At 37.8% G+C, this 14,430-nt stretch overlaps 1 protein-coding gene across 1 annotated transcript in view; it reads left to right on the top strand.

The window, feature by feature from the left end:
- The window catches only part of LOC114047135 (BMP/retinoic acid-inducible neural-specific protein 1), a 168,211-nt gene that overhangs the window by 41,273 nt on the left and 112,508 nt on the right, over window positions 1-14,430 (top strand). Inside the window, exon 2 of the mRNA XM_027867890.1 lies at window positions 7,522-7,789. Within this exon, the coding sequence (XP_027723691.1) occupies window positions 7,572-7,789 (218 nt within the window). The 5' untranslated portion in view covers window positions 7,522-7,571. The remainder of the gene's footprint in view (window positions 1-7,521; window positions 7,790-14,430) is intronic.

Here is a 14,430-nt window from a genome sequence, read left to right as displayed (position 1 = left end):
GAAATGCTATCTTATTAAATTAGCCCAAAGTTCTAATCTTCCAAGATATTTTCATATCCTAAATCTTTCACTCATTGTGTAAACTTTCCTCCTCATATTTATCTGTACGTTTGATATTAATGTCATCGATCTCTATTCAAGCCACTGATTTAAAAAAAATGCCAAATGTCACAGAGTCAAACCATATCCCCGTGGAATTCTATTGAAGCCCTTCTCCTAAGTTGACATCAAACCACTAATTAATTTTTTTAGTTTAGCTATTCAACAACATCCAAAGACACATAACTCTAATACTGTCTAGCCCACATCTCTACATCATTTCTTCAAGATAGTGTAAGAGACTTTCATTTTATTTTGCTGTAATTTAAGCAAGTTATGTTTTTTAGCATGCCCTTGATTCCCACTAGATTGTAAGATCCTTGAGGGCAGGGACTCTCTTCTTTCTCCTTTTATATCCCCAGCACTTAGCACAATGCTTGGAACATAGTGGACACTTAATAAATGTTTATTGATTGATTACTGATTGATCTACTACTTTAAAACCCTGTTATTAGAAAAATGAGGTGAGTATAACTGTTCTTGAGAAAGCCACACTGAGTCCTAAAGATCCCCATTTCCTTTCCTAAATGTTCAACAATCTCTTCAATAATAGATTTTGAAATTTTCCCAGGAATTCACATAAAGCTCACTGGCTTATATTTTAGGTTACATTCATTTCCATTATTTTTTCTAAAATATTTGGGACACCTGTCCTTTTCCAATCCTGTTATACTTCTATTCCAAATAGCTTTCTTTTTAATATATTTCATTGACAATTTATTTTTACATTGCCTAAATTTTCCCTGTGTGTTCTTTCTCTTCTATCCTCTAAGAAAACCATCTATTATAATAAATATTAAGTAAAAAAAAGAAAAGAAAAGAAATAAGAAAACAAAATCAGTAAATTCATCAGTACATTAAAAAAAACCTCGAATATCATAAGCAATGTTCCAAACCCATTCTTCATCCCATTCCTCCTGCAATTGATTGAAGATATCCTCTCACATCTCTTCATTGGTTCCAAGTTTGCTCTTTGTAATTTTGCAACATTTTTTTTTCATTTTGTAGTTGTACTTTGCATCTACATGGTTTTAGTCATTATGTGTATTGTTTTCTTGTCTCTACTTAGTTGATTTAGCATCAGTTCATGTGAGTCTTTCCATGCTTCTTTGTATTTATCATATTAGTTGCTTCTTATAGAACAGTAATATTCCATTGCATTCATTTATCACAGTTTGTTTCACCATTGCCCAATTGGTGGGCACCTACTTTGTTTCTATTTCTTTGCTACACCAAAAAAAATAATGTTACTTCTCCAGAGTCTTTCAAAGATCACTGACAGTGACTTAGCAATCATATCTTCCAGTTTTTTCAGTGTTTGTAGAGATAGTTCATTTGGAACTGGTAACTTGAATTCAAAGACAGATAAATGCTGTTACTTTTTTCCAATTAACCTTAGGTATCAATTTCACATTTGACATTTTTATTCTCCCATTTTCAATCCAAAAAGTATTCTTCCTGGTAGAGAAAATAGAAATAAAACAAAAAAGTTAATCAACTCTTCTTTCTCTGTGTCATCAGTTATTATTGTTCCATGTGCCCTGAGAAATGACCTTATCCTTTCTTTCTGTCTCTCTGTCTCTCTTTCTACCTGCCTGCCTTTCTGCTTATTTATCTGTCTATCCATCCATCCATCTATATATCTATGTATCTATCTGTCTGTCTATTTATCTAATGTTACATAATATTTAGCTTTTTTTTGAGCTTTGAAATACAAGAAATAGTCTTAATGTGATCTCCTCATGCCATTGTTGTGATCTTCTATCACCTTCCATCCATTTTTATCATCTCCTGCATGTTTTTCCCCTCAAATATAAGTTGACTGGATAGTTCACTGTGCATATGTATTGGTGTGTGTGCACACCACCCTCTTCCCTTCTTCATTGGAATCCTTTCTCTTCATTTCACAATTTTGTTTGTGACAGTTCATCCCTCTTGACATGACTTCTCCTTATAAAATTTTAGTCAATCAATCAGTTGTCAATTAGTCAATCAACTACATATCCTTTCTCTGAACCCTTTGAAATTTGCTTTCCCCAAATCTAGGGTGCATACTACTGTTACTATTACTTCTGTAATGATAATAATAAAAACAACAACAACAACAATATAGTATTTATATGGTGTTTAATATGTGTCAGGTCCTGTGCTAAGAACTTTAAAAAAATATTATCTTATTTAATATTCACAATAACCTGGGGGGTATGTGCTATTGTTATCTCCATTATATAGGTGAGGAAACTGAGGCAACCAGAGGTTAGTTGACTTGCCTAAAGACATACAGCTAGTAAATGTCTAAGCCTTGATTTCAACTCAGGTCTTCCTGATTCTAGGCCCAGTGCTCTATTCATTGCATGACTTAGTTGTCTCTAGCCATACTAGACTATGGATGGCTTTCAGTCATTCTTAGAATGACATATTGTATGATAAAGTGGTCATTTCTTTAAACCATACAAACCATCATGACACTTCAAAGAAGATGAAAGTTGAAACATCCATTAAGTCCAATTTGTAACTAAAAAAGAACCTCCCAATAGCACACACCCACCAAAATGTCATCTAGACTTCACTTAAAGAACTCCAAGGAGGATGTAGTCACATACTAAGGCAATCAATTCTATTTCAGGATAGCTCTAATTGCTAGGAAGATTTTCTTTAGACCTCTTTGCAGTTTCTACCCATTGTTCCTAAATCTCTCCTTTTGGGTCAAATAGAGCAAATCTACTCCCTCTTCCACAAATATATCTTCTAAATGTTTGAAGATAGATATCATGTCCCCTATGAACCTATTCTTCTCCAGGTTAATCATATTTAGTTACTTCTATCAATTTTACTGTGGGATGGACTAATTCTGCTTGTCCTCCTTGATATTTTCTTCTTTATTTATGACCTTTCTAAAATGTGGTGACTAGAACTTAATACTGTACGTGTGGTCCAACCAGGGCAGATCACAGTGGGACAAAAAGGTCTTTATTCCTTGGAATCTATTCCTTGGAATGTCACCTAATATTGTATTTGCTTTTTGGCTACCACTTTTTATTGCTGACTCAAATTGAATCTGAAGTTCACAGTAACCTCCAGATCTTTTTCAGATAAACTACTGCCCAGTTATGCTTCCCACATCTTGTGTTTGTGAAATAGTGTTTTGTTTTGTATTTTTGTCCAAGCACTTACACTTGGTTTATATTATTTTTTTTACATCTTATTTTATAAGATTCAGCCTCATATCTTAGCCTCTCAAGTTATTGTTTGGATCTTGATTCTGCTCTCTGGTGTGACTAGTTAACCTACCTTGCTTTGTGTGTCATCTGAAAATGTATTGAATATGCCTTTATTCCTTTTATGCAAATCATTGATAAAAATATTGTTTTTTTGTTTTTTTTTTTTCAGGCAATTGGGGTTAAGTGACTTGCCCAGGGTCACACAGGTAGTTAGTTACAAGTGTTTGGTCTGAGGCCAGGTTTGAACTCAGGTCCTCCTGACTTCAGGGCCAGTGCTCTATCCACTGCGCCACCTAGCTACCCCTATTGATAAAAATATTCAACAGCATAAATCTAATCATAGGTCGCTAAAATTTTATACTGGTGGCCTCTGTCCAAGGTCATTGATTCATAGATCTAATTCTGGAAAAGATCTCAGGGGCTATCTAGTCTGACCCTTTTATTTTGCAAATGAGGAAACTGACCTATAGAGGTTAAGAAACTTGCCCAAGTTCAGACAGGTAGTAAACCTTAGGGGGAATACTTGAACTTAGGTCCTCTACTTGGCTACACAGCAGAGAGAGATTGCTCCATTGAGCTTAGTTCAAATCCATCTAATTGTACTATCAGATTACATCTCTCTATCTTTACCATTAGAATAACAAGAAACTTTATCAAATGCCTCACTAACATCTAAGCAAAGTATATCAACAGTAGTAGAACAAGGCACAAAGCACTGACTATAGAATCAGAGGATTCTATCTATGGATGACTCATCTATTCATGCTTATTAGCTGTGAGATCTTGAACAAGTCACTTAATCTTTCTGGGCATCAGTTTCCTCTTCTGTAGAATTAAAAAAAAAAAGGATTGAACACATGCCATTGAAGGTCCCTTCCAACTACTGATCAATGATATAATCTTTAGATTTAGGAATGCTTCCTCCCCCCAAAAATGTGATATTTTTTCATTCAACAAGCAGTTACAAAAAACCTACTATGTGTCACAAATTGTGCTAAACATTTGGCAAAAAAAAAAGTGAAATAATTGCCTCCCTCAAAGAGTGTATGTATAAATAGATAAATGTAAATATAGATAATAAAATAGCTACAAATTATTTATATGTGTGTCTGGGTGGGAGAAGCACTAGTTGACTGGGGATCAAGAAAGGCCTCATGTAAAAAGTGGTGAATGAGCTAAATTTTGATGGTATCTTCAAGGTTAGGGTTAGATGTGAGAGTGGAGTAGATTGCAAGAATGAAGGTCAGCTAGTGCAAAGGCACACAGACAGGGGTTGGAGTGTTCTCTATGAGGAACAATAAAAAGGTACGTCCCATTGCTTTGGGGCCATGACTTTCTTCTAACTTCAAAAATAGCCCATGTCTTTCTTCTCACACAGGTCCTTAATGATTTTTAATGTAACTCCTTGCATAACAGTCATCTGTAATACTATGCTGCATCTAGTTAATCCAACTTGCATCTTTTTTGTTGCTCTTTGGATCATTGGAAATTGTGAATTTTCTAAGATTATGGTTTTCCATGATTTAGCTCCCAATAGCCTTACCAGGATGTTGTTAAAAAGATGAGTTTTTGAAACAGGAAGCACCTTAGGGTCATTGAAACCCCTGAACAATTTTCACTATGTTTTCTAGAAGAGGGCCTTGGGCAGAGGAAATGATTTTTGTTTAACTGAATTAGCGCCACAGAGAATAATATCATTTTTGAAAAAATGATCATGTTCTCAATTTGTTCATCTGTTAAATTAAGGTTAAATTAAGGAACTTCTAGCTAATGGCTTAACCAAAAGGAGTGACTCATGGTGGGTAGGATTTAAGACAGTGACAGGTTAGTGCAAAAGACAAGCTTTTCAATAATACTCAACAATGCATAAAAAATATTGCACATTTGCCTGTGGTAGCATTGCTTCCGTCCCAAAGAAATGATTATTTTAATTTTGAAATTAATTTCTTCTCAATACTTTAAATTTTTAAACTTTATTATGTCCTAAATCCTAATATTCTATCTTACATTCTAGCAATTTATATTCTCAAGTCCTTTTCAGCACTGACCTATGGTCCTATAATTCTATGACTGATGCGTCATACACTTCTCCTTCCCCTTCTTTCATGCATGCTGAATGCACACTTCTGGGTCATAGCCACATATAGACATTTCTCCACCAACACCCACATTGACATACTTTTTAATACTGTGCATATAGCTTGACACTTCCTCGAATACATGAAATGATCTGGATTCTGTCGTTTTGTAAATACCTTCATTATAAAGCCTTCACGTGGAGACACGCAGGCATGACATGCACACAGCATCCATCTGCCTCATCACCCATGAAAGATAGTTCATGTTGGAGTGACCCACAAGATTCTCAGGATTATCTTTATTCAACCCATTTCTAGCTCAGGTGAAGTCTAGTAAACTGTTTTGGCAGTTTGGAAACTGAATTGCTAAGGTTCTGTGCTCTATGAAGCCTACTTGGAGTAGACTCTAAACAAAATTTCAGAATCTACTTTCTTTTTTCCTTAATTTCCTCACCCCACTCCTAACTATGTGTCATTTCTCAATACTTGGAATTAGAGCTTGCATTGAAAAGTGAATTTCTGTAGCAAACCATAAAAAACAGTACAGTTGAGCTTGGTGGTATAAAGGTAGGATGGGGATGAAATCCATTTAAGCAGGAAAGACAAATCCCCCATTTATTCCCCTCCTCTTAGGCAGGGCTCCTCCTGCTATTGGGGAAAAAAAGAACCATTTTATTACTAACAATAATTCACATGCCTATATCATGTTGCAGACCACAAAAACACTTTCCTCACAAAATCCCATTTGCAGAAGGGGAAATTAAGGCTCAGAAAGATTTAGAGGTTTGCCCATAGCCACAGTCTTGAGAAGAGGCAGAGATGGAACTAGACCTGATTTTTTTTTAACAGTGTTCAGTCTTCTCCCCACTTTCTCTCTTAAAAGCCTGTTCCTCTCCTCTCTTCGCTTCCCTTCATAATGGCTTCAAACACAAATATTAATCTATCTTAAGAAAATAAATTCATAGTAGTGAAGCTGAAGGGAGGTGGGGAAAAGAAAGGAAAGTCTGCTGAAGACCTAAGACCCTGATGTTGATGAGAATTTCTCCAGCGTTACAGCTCGGCCATCTTGTCCATCACCCTCATTTTATAGCTGAGAAAACTGATTCTCAGAGAGGGAATGGGGATGGGGAACCTGCAGCTTCAAGGCCACGTGACCCTCTAGGTGCTCAAGTGTGTCCTTTTGACTGAGTCCAAGTTTTATAGAACAAATCCATTTATTAAGGGGATTTGTCCTGTGAAGTTTGGATTCAGTCAAAGGGCTGCACTTGAGCACCTATAGGGTCACATGTGTCCTTGAGGCTGCAAGCTCCCCACCCCTGGTATAATGGATAGCTATCTAGCCTTGGAGTTATTAAGGCATCTTGGGTGCATGTCCTATCTCTGACACACACTGGGTGCATGATCCTTGGCCAGTCATTTAACCTCTCAGTGGTCTAGGAAATACTTAAAGTTTGTTGCCTGCAGAAAAGTTAACCCGTCTTCACTGGTAGAATGCATTTCCTTACAAACAATGAACACCAATATAACAATTAAAAAAAAGTGATACCTTGATATGGGAAGTAGAACCAGGATTAGAACCCACTGGTTCCTGATGATAGGATATTGCTAATGTTACTCTGTTGCCTCTCATGCTTCCATTGCTGGCTACCCACTCTCCAATCTTTTCTGCTCCCCCTAGGATAATAACAGAATCTATTAGTTAATGAGAATTGATTAAACACTTACTATTTGCCAGGCATTGAAAAAAAAGCTGCATGTCTCAGAGAACCATTGTGCATTTAGGATTGAGGAAGAATCAGTTCTTCTTTCTGGGCCCCAAATTCCCCATATATAAAATGGGAGAATGCTCTGATATCCTTTCTGGCTTTAATATACTATTCTCTATCCTAAATTTTAATCTTCTAGGTTTACTCCGGTTTGAACACCCTTGAACACTCTATTCTAACATTCTACGATCTCAGGTTTCTTCCAGGGAAAGGACCTTCTAATACTCTATAATTATTTGGATAATTTGTATGCTCACTGTATCTTTTCCTACATATTAACCATTATTCTCCTCTCTCCTTCTCCTTCCTCCCTCCCCCAACCTCTTCTTTTTATCATTCCCCTCCTTTTCTTCACAGGACTCCACAGAATGGAGCAAGAATGAGAGGAATAAGGCAGACAGAAAAGCATGAACTGGAGGTTTGTTGAGTTCATCTACTTCCTGTTTATATGGGACCATATAACAGTGCAGCCCTCCCACCAGGAAACAGCTGTTACCAACCAACATGTCTCCAAGGAATTTGATTGGCTTATTTCAGACAGGGGACCTTTCCATCACTCCCGGAGCTACCTATCCTTTGTGGAAAGACACCGTCAAGGATTTACAACCCGATATAAAATATACAGGTATGTCCTGAGCTGAACTGGATTCTAGTGAGTCCTTGCTTTCAGTTATTAGTCTGCTTGAGTGGGCCAAACTTTGCCTTAGGTATTGTTTTAGAAAGCAGTCCCAAGCAAAGTCATCACAGACCTTCCACAGAATGGAAATAACGTTCAGCCTCTTGGCTCAGCAGCAAGAAGCAGCTTTAAGATACTAGATATGGTACTTGGCAAGTATTCACAGGCACCTGAATTCAGACAGAAAGCAGTCCACACACTGATAAACAAGTTGGGATAATCAATAGATATAATAATAGTTTCCATTTCTATAGCACTTGAAGGTTTGTAAAACACTCTCCCAACAGCAGCCCAGGGGATTAGATGGTATAAGGATAATGCTTCCCATTTTATAGATGAGAAAACAGATTTTGAGAGGGGAAAAGAGACTTGCCCGTGGTCACAGTAGGTCATTGGTAGATCTGGGATTCAATCCCTCATCTTCTTATTCCAGGCTGGAAGTTGGAGAGGGATAGTATGAATATGAGTAAAAGGAAAAACAAAAAAACAAAATATGGTATGGAAGCAGGGGAGAGGTAGGAAAATTCAGTGCCTAGAGGGTACTGACAGGAAAAGTGATTGGTCAGTGGTCGCACAGCTAATATGTGTCACTGGCAAGACTTGAACCTTGCCTCTCCTGATTCCAATTCTACCCTTCTGTAAACTATGCTAAACAGCCTCTGCTCTAAAATATTTATAAGGTAAAAATATTCTTTATCTTAGCCAATAGTTAAGTTCCTCCACAGCCTACCTTCCACTTATCTTTCCAGTTTTATTTATTTTGTTCACATGTGTTTATTCTAGACTCTAGCCAAACTAGACTGCTAATATTTCCCAATCTCATCTCCCTGTCTCTCTCTGTCTCTCTGTCTCTGTCTCTCTGTCTCTCTCAGTCTCTGTCTCTATCTCTCTTTATCTCTCTCTTTCTGTCTCTGTCTCTCATCTTCAAAAATCTGGTCAATTTGTTACCCATGTGTATATTATTCTCCTTTCATCTCTACCTGCGAAGTCCTTGCATCCTTCAAGGTCAGATTTAGGACTCACTTCCTCCATGAAGTCTTTCCTAGTTCTACCTACACGAAAGTGATCTCTCTTCTTGTTTTCCTAGAGCACATTATTTGGAACTTTCCTTTGTCCCTATCATACTACCCTTTATATTATGCTTATGTATAGACTGTAGTCTGCTTATTAGACTGTAAGCCCCTTGAAGGCAGGAACTATGTCCCTTTTGTATAACCAATACCCACCCAATACATAATGCATAACCAGCATAGAAAGCAGTGTCTTGCACATGGAGTAGGTGCTCAACGTTTCTTAAAACTGATTTCAGTCCCAAACCAATACACCTTCTATATCCTCAAAATCCTCTTCCTAAAAATAGACTCCCCATAGAACATCATTATATTGAGAGGTCTGCATGCATAAGCAAAACACGGAGGCTTTTGACAAGAGAATGCCGGTATCAGTGAGCTGTTCTGAGTGTGAGGGCTAGAATGAAGCCCAAACATTGAAATTTGGAGTGAATGAGGAAAAAGTGAATTTGTGGCATATCTAGTTGGGATTCGCTAAACCCGTACACATTAATAAGAATGCCTTGATTGAAAGTACAATGTAATGTCCATATGCTTTAACTAATACAGTTTATATATGCATGTGCCCTCTATTAAATATACACTATTATATGTGAAGGAAGCCCCATCTAAGCCAAGTTTCTAGAGGAATTTGGTATTTTCTCTATAAAAAGGATAATGCTGAGTTCAAATGTGGCCTCAGACACTTACTAGCTGTTTGACCCTGGGCAAGTCACTTAACCCCAGTTGCCTAAAAAATAAAAATATATAAAGATAGTGAATTAAAATTTGTTCTCTTCAAATATGTGAAAAAGTAACATGTGGAAGAGGCTTATTCTGTCCAAATTCAGAGGGACCTTTGAGTAGAAGTTATAGGGAGGCATATCTTGGCTAAATGTGGGGAACATGATCATTCCTAATAATTTGAACTGTTCCACAAAGAAATGGATTGTGTTGATAGATAGTGAGCTCCCTGTCACTAGATTACTAGCAGTCTTTTGAACCCCCAATACCCTGAAATATGTAAGCTGGACAATATCACTGTAGAGAAGATTCATCTGTCCTGCTAGGATTTGGCCCTTTCAACTAAGGATTCTATGGGTCAATTAATAGATGTGGTAATATTGTTTGTCATAATGAAGGCAGCCTTGTATAGGGGAAAGCACTGGTTCTAGAGTTAAAGGACCTGGATTCAAATCTTGGTTGTGTCATTTACTGCATGTGTGTTGTCCAACAAGTCCTTTCCCTTCTCTGGTTCTCAGCTTCCTCCTCCATAAAAACAAGAGGGTCAGACTAGATAATCTTTAAGTCCTCTTCTGGGTCTGAGATTATGTGATTCTATAATCTTTTTTTTTAAAGTATATATATTCTTTTCTGAGAGTGATTACCTTCTGTTAGAGCATGTCCACGAATGAGATTAAGATGATTTATTTCGACCTGTGTGAACTAGGCAAACCTCCGTTTCCTCTTCAAATCTTATACTCCCGAGTCTCACCAAAGGGCATGAATGGTCACAAGAAAATCTAGATACAAAACTGTGAATGGTCCTGTGCCCTTCCATCCTCATGCTTAGAGAAAGTATGTGAAGAACAATGGTCACCAGATGGCAGCTTGGGAGTGATAGCATGGTATGTAGTGGGAGGTACCTGGCCACACAAACATGAAGGCTGGTCTGCATTGACCCATGGGCCGGGGAGGTATGGACCTCCCACTTTAGCATACAGAGTCCTCAGGCAGGTATCCAGAGCCATCATCTCATCCATGAATAAAACTAAGCAAACAACATTCTTACATGGACATGCTCATCAGAACCATAATAAATTGGCAATTTTTCCCTCTAACAACACCCGGTTTTGTTGAAATCCTGTAGCAAACTGTCCGATGTTTTCCCTCGGTGTTTTGCTGTGAGGTAACATGGACATAGCATATTAGAAGTGTGTCATTTGCATTGCAGACCTACAGAGATAAAGCCACTGCCAGAGTTGAGATGCACCATAAAGACCTACTATCATGAGCATCCCAAGCAATTGTTTCCACAACACCCAATTCCCCAGTGCTGGCCCACTGCAGGTCCTCCAGCTCTTGAGCATCGGGCCCATTAGTCGGAAGCACCTATATCCAACTCTCAGTCTGCCTGCACTAGGCCCAGAGGAATTCTGGGAGTTTCAGGAAGGGGCTGAGGACCAGACAGATCTCTTCCTTCGGCATAATCAGAGTAATATCCATGGCTCATGCATATGCAGGGGTGGCTCTCTCTAGCTCTCTTTTTCTTCTCACTGAGTCACTGTGGGAAGGGAGGGAAAGAAGGAATCAATGCCAAGGACTGCAATGAGAACCTTTTAAATTAAAATCCCAGCATCCCATTCTGCTGCATGTTGCTTCACAGAGAGATAATCATAGTAATAACCACACATCCCTGAAACTCAGGGTGAACATAGTGAATGGAAGCCTGCTGTCCCATCAGAGGGTTTTGTCCTCACTTTGAAGGGATGGAGTCCATGGGAAATGTGACACTTCTTTGGCCTGGAAGGAGAGGACATATTCACTTCATAGGAAGGAGAAGGCCCTTACTCACTTTCACATTCCACTTAGGCTTTCCAGTGAAGGGTGTTTCTAGTAGGTCATTTCTATTTTATGAGAGTTAGGAGTCATCTATCTTCATTTCAAGGTGAGCTTTTTCAGAGTGCTTAGAGCTGTATAAGATCTTACAGGTCAGCTAGTCTTTCTCCTTCCTGACATTTTACAGATGAGGAAACTGAGAACTAGAGAGTAAGCTGACTTGCCTAAGGTCACACAGGTGACAGAGTCAGACTTGGACCTGAGTCTTCTGCTTACAAACTGTGTACTTTAATCTGAAACACACATCTATCTTAAACAACATAATAAACTTTAAAGCACTATATAAATGTAAATAATCATTTTTGTTGTTATTAAGAATGACAATAAAGTAGAAAGAAACTTTAGAATATGTAATGTTAGAGCAGGAGGGCACTTTAGAACTTGGAATGTCAAACAAAACAAACCACATAGAATTTTAGGGCTGGAAGGGACCTTAGGACTTAAAATATTTGTTAGGAAATACACTAGAACCAGAATATTAGACTACAGAACACAAGAAATGTTAGAGCTGTACAGGGATTTAGCACATAGACTATTAGATCATAGAATTTTAGAGACCTCTGAGATTATCTATCCCAATGCCTTTAATTTATATATAAGGAAACCGATGCCTATTGGAGGGGGTATTTATAAAATGCTTACTATGTGTGAGGCACTGTGCTAAGCACTTTACAAATATTATCTCATTTGATTTTCACAATAATCCTTTGAGATAGTTGCTGTTATTAGCCCTAATTTATGGTTGGAGAAACTAAGGCAAACAGAAATAAAGTGCCTAGCTTAGGGGCACACAGCTAATTTCTGAGGCTGGATTTGAACTCAGGCCTTCTTGACTCCAGACACCATTCTCTATCCACTTAGTTGCCTCCATAAAGATGTGACAACTTGCCAAGGTCCCACAAAAACCATTTTCTGTGTGTGTTCCTTCTTTCTTTAAAAAGTCATTTATTTATTTTAACATTCATTTTTTTTAAATTGAATTCCAAATTCTCTCTCTCCCTCCCTCCTCTCCTCTATCCATTGAGAAGACAAGCAATATGATATCAATTATATGTGCCAAATCAGAGAAAACATATTTTCATATTAACCATGTAGCAAAACAAAAAAAGTAAATAAAACAACCAAAAAACCCAAAAACAATAAAAATCAAGAAAGATAAAGAAAGTGAGAAAAGTCTGTTTCAATTAGCACTCAGAGTGTGTGCATTCTACTATGTCATGCTACCATACTTATTCCTGAAAAGTTACTTGCAAATCAAATCTCTGTATATCTAGTCTGCTTTTCCTACTGTCTTACATGCATCAAAGAGATATTCCAACTTCATTTCTGACCTGATTTTTAATTGATTCTTAGTGTTTTGGTTTTCCAGTTTCTCTGACTACTGGATTCTCTAAGCAATTATTTAAATGGACCCGGGGGGACAAAACTTAATATTTAAATGTAGTCATTTTGTATTATAAACAATCATCGTCATGTTGATATGCTTCTCAAATTCTGAAACTTGAATATTTCTGTAAGGGCGACAGAGGTGATAAGCTTTTGTATAGTCCTACCATGTGCGAGGCACTGAGCTAAGTACTTTTAATGAATATTCTCTTCTTTGATCCTCACAGCAACCCTTGCAAGGTAGATGCTTTTATTTTCCTCATTTTACTGTTGAGGAAACTGTGGCAAACAAAAGTTAAGACACAGCTGGGAGGTGTCTGAGACTAGATTTTAACTTAGGCCCTCCTGACTCAGGCCTAGAATTCTATCCACTGAGCTACCAGCTGCCTCAAAGCTTTTTCCTATCATCTTCAGTCTTGTGATGTAGGTATTGAAAGTATTCTTATCCCTATTTTATGAATGAGCGACCTAAAGCTGAGTGGTGAAGTGATCTGCCCAAAATTATATAGCTAATAAGTGAGTAAGTGGATGAATCAGGATCCAGGATCCTAGGATTTAGAGCTAAAGGGGACCTCAGAGATCTAGTCTAGAGATTTGACTCCAAATCTAAAATGTAGCAAAGTAACAAAGCCAGGATTCAAACCCAAGCGCTCTGACTCTAGAAGGCATACTATTTCAAACTCTATATTCCAAAATCTGTCCTTTTGAGGGGGCTCAGGATGTTCTGGGTCCTTTTTTGTGTTCAGCTATTTTTCAGTTGTGTTTTACTCTTTGTGACCCCTTTTGCAGTTTTCTTGGCAAAAATTTTGGAGCAGTTTGCCATTTACTTCTCTGGTTCACTTTACAGATGAAGAGACTGAGGCAAACAGGGTTAAGTGACTTGCCCAAGGTCACACAGGTAGTAAGTGTCTGAGGCCAGATTCGAACTCAGGAAGTCTTCCTAACTCCAGGCCCAGCACTCTACCCACTGTACCACATAGGTGGGGATTAGGAGAGTTTTATTTCATGCCTCTACATTCAACCTAGGACTGAAGGGAAGAAAGAAGAGCTTCCAGCTATTGCTATGGAAGACCTAATGTTCTCATGCTTTCAATCGAGCTGGTGATTAAAACTGGAAGCATTCCCTCCCCTTTTGCTACCCCACCCTCATTTTTTTTTCTTTTTCCCTTATTTCATGCACATTGTCATAGTTGCCTCTTGGATTTAAAAATTCATTTCTGTTTTGGGGGAATTATTTTGTATGACTGTCACTTCCAATAACACATGCAATAAAGTTCTCCCTTGTAACAAATAAAAGCAGTTAAATAAAACACACCTGCACATTAACTGTGTCTGAGAGCGTAGGCAGCATTCCATTTCCATAGCTTGCTGCCTCTTTGTTAAGAGGAGGGAATTCTGCTTCATCCTCAGTCCTTTGGAGTCAAGATTGCATATTATATTAGTCTGAATTCTGATGTCTTTTAATATTGGTTTCCTGTGTGTTATTGTGGTCATTGTGTATATTGTTTTCTTTCCCTCTACCTCAATTAATACAAA

Source organism: Vombatus ursinus, unplaced genomic scaffold, assembly GCF_900497805.2.
Source record: "Vombatus ursinus unplaced genomic scaffold, bare-nosed wombat genome assembly UNPS02014786.1, whole genome shotgun sequence".
Classification (NCBI taxonomy): domain Eukaryota; kingdom Metazoa; phylum Chordata; class Mammalia; order Diprotodontia; family Vombatidae; genus Vombatus; species Vombatus ursinus.
Note: the sequence above shows the minus strand (reverse complement) of the source record. Positions and strands in the feature narration are given on the sequence as shown.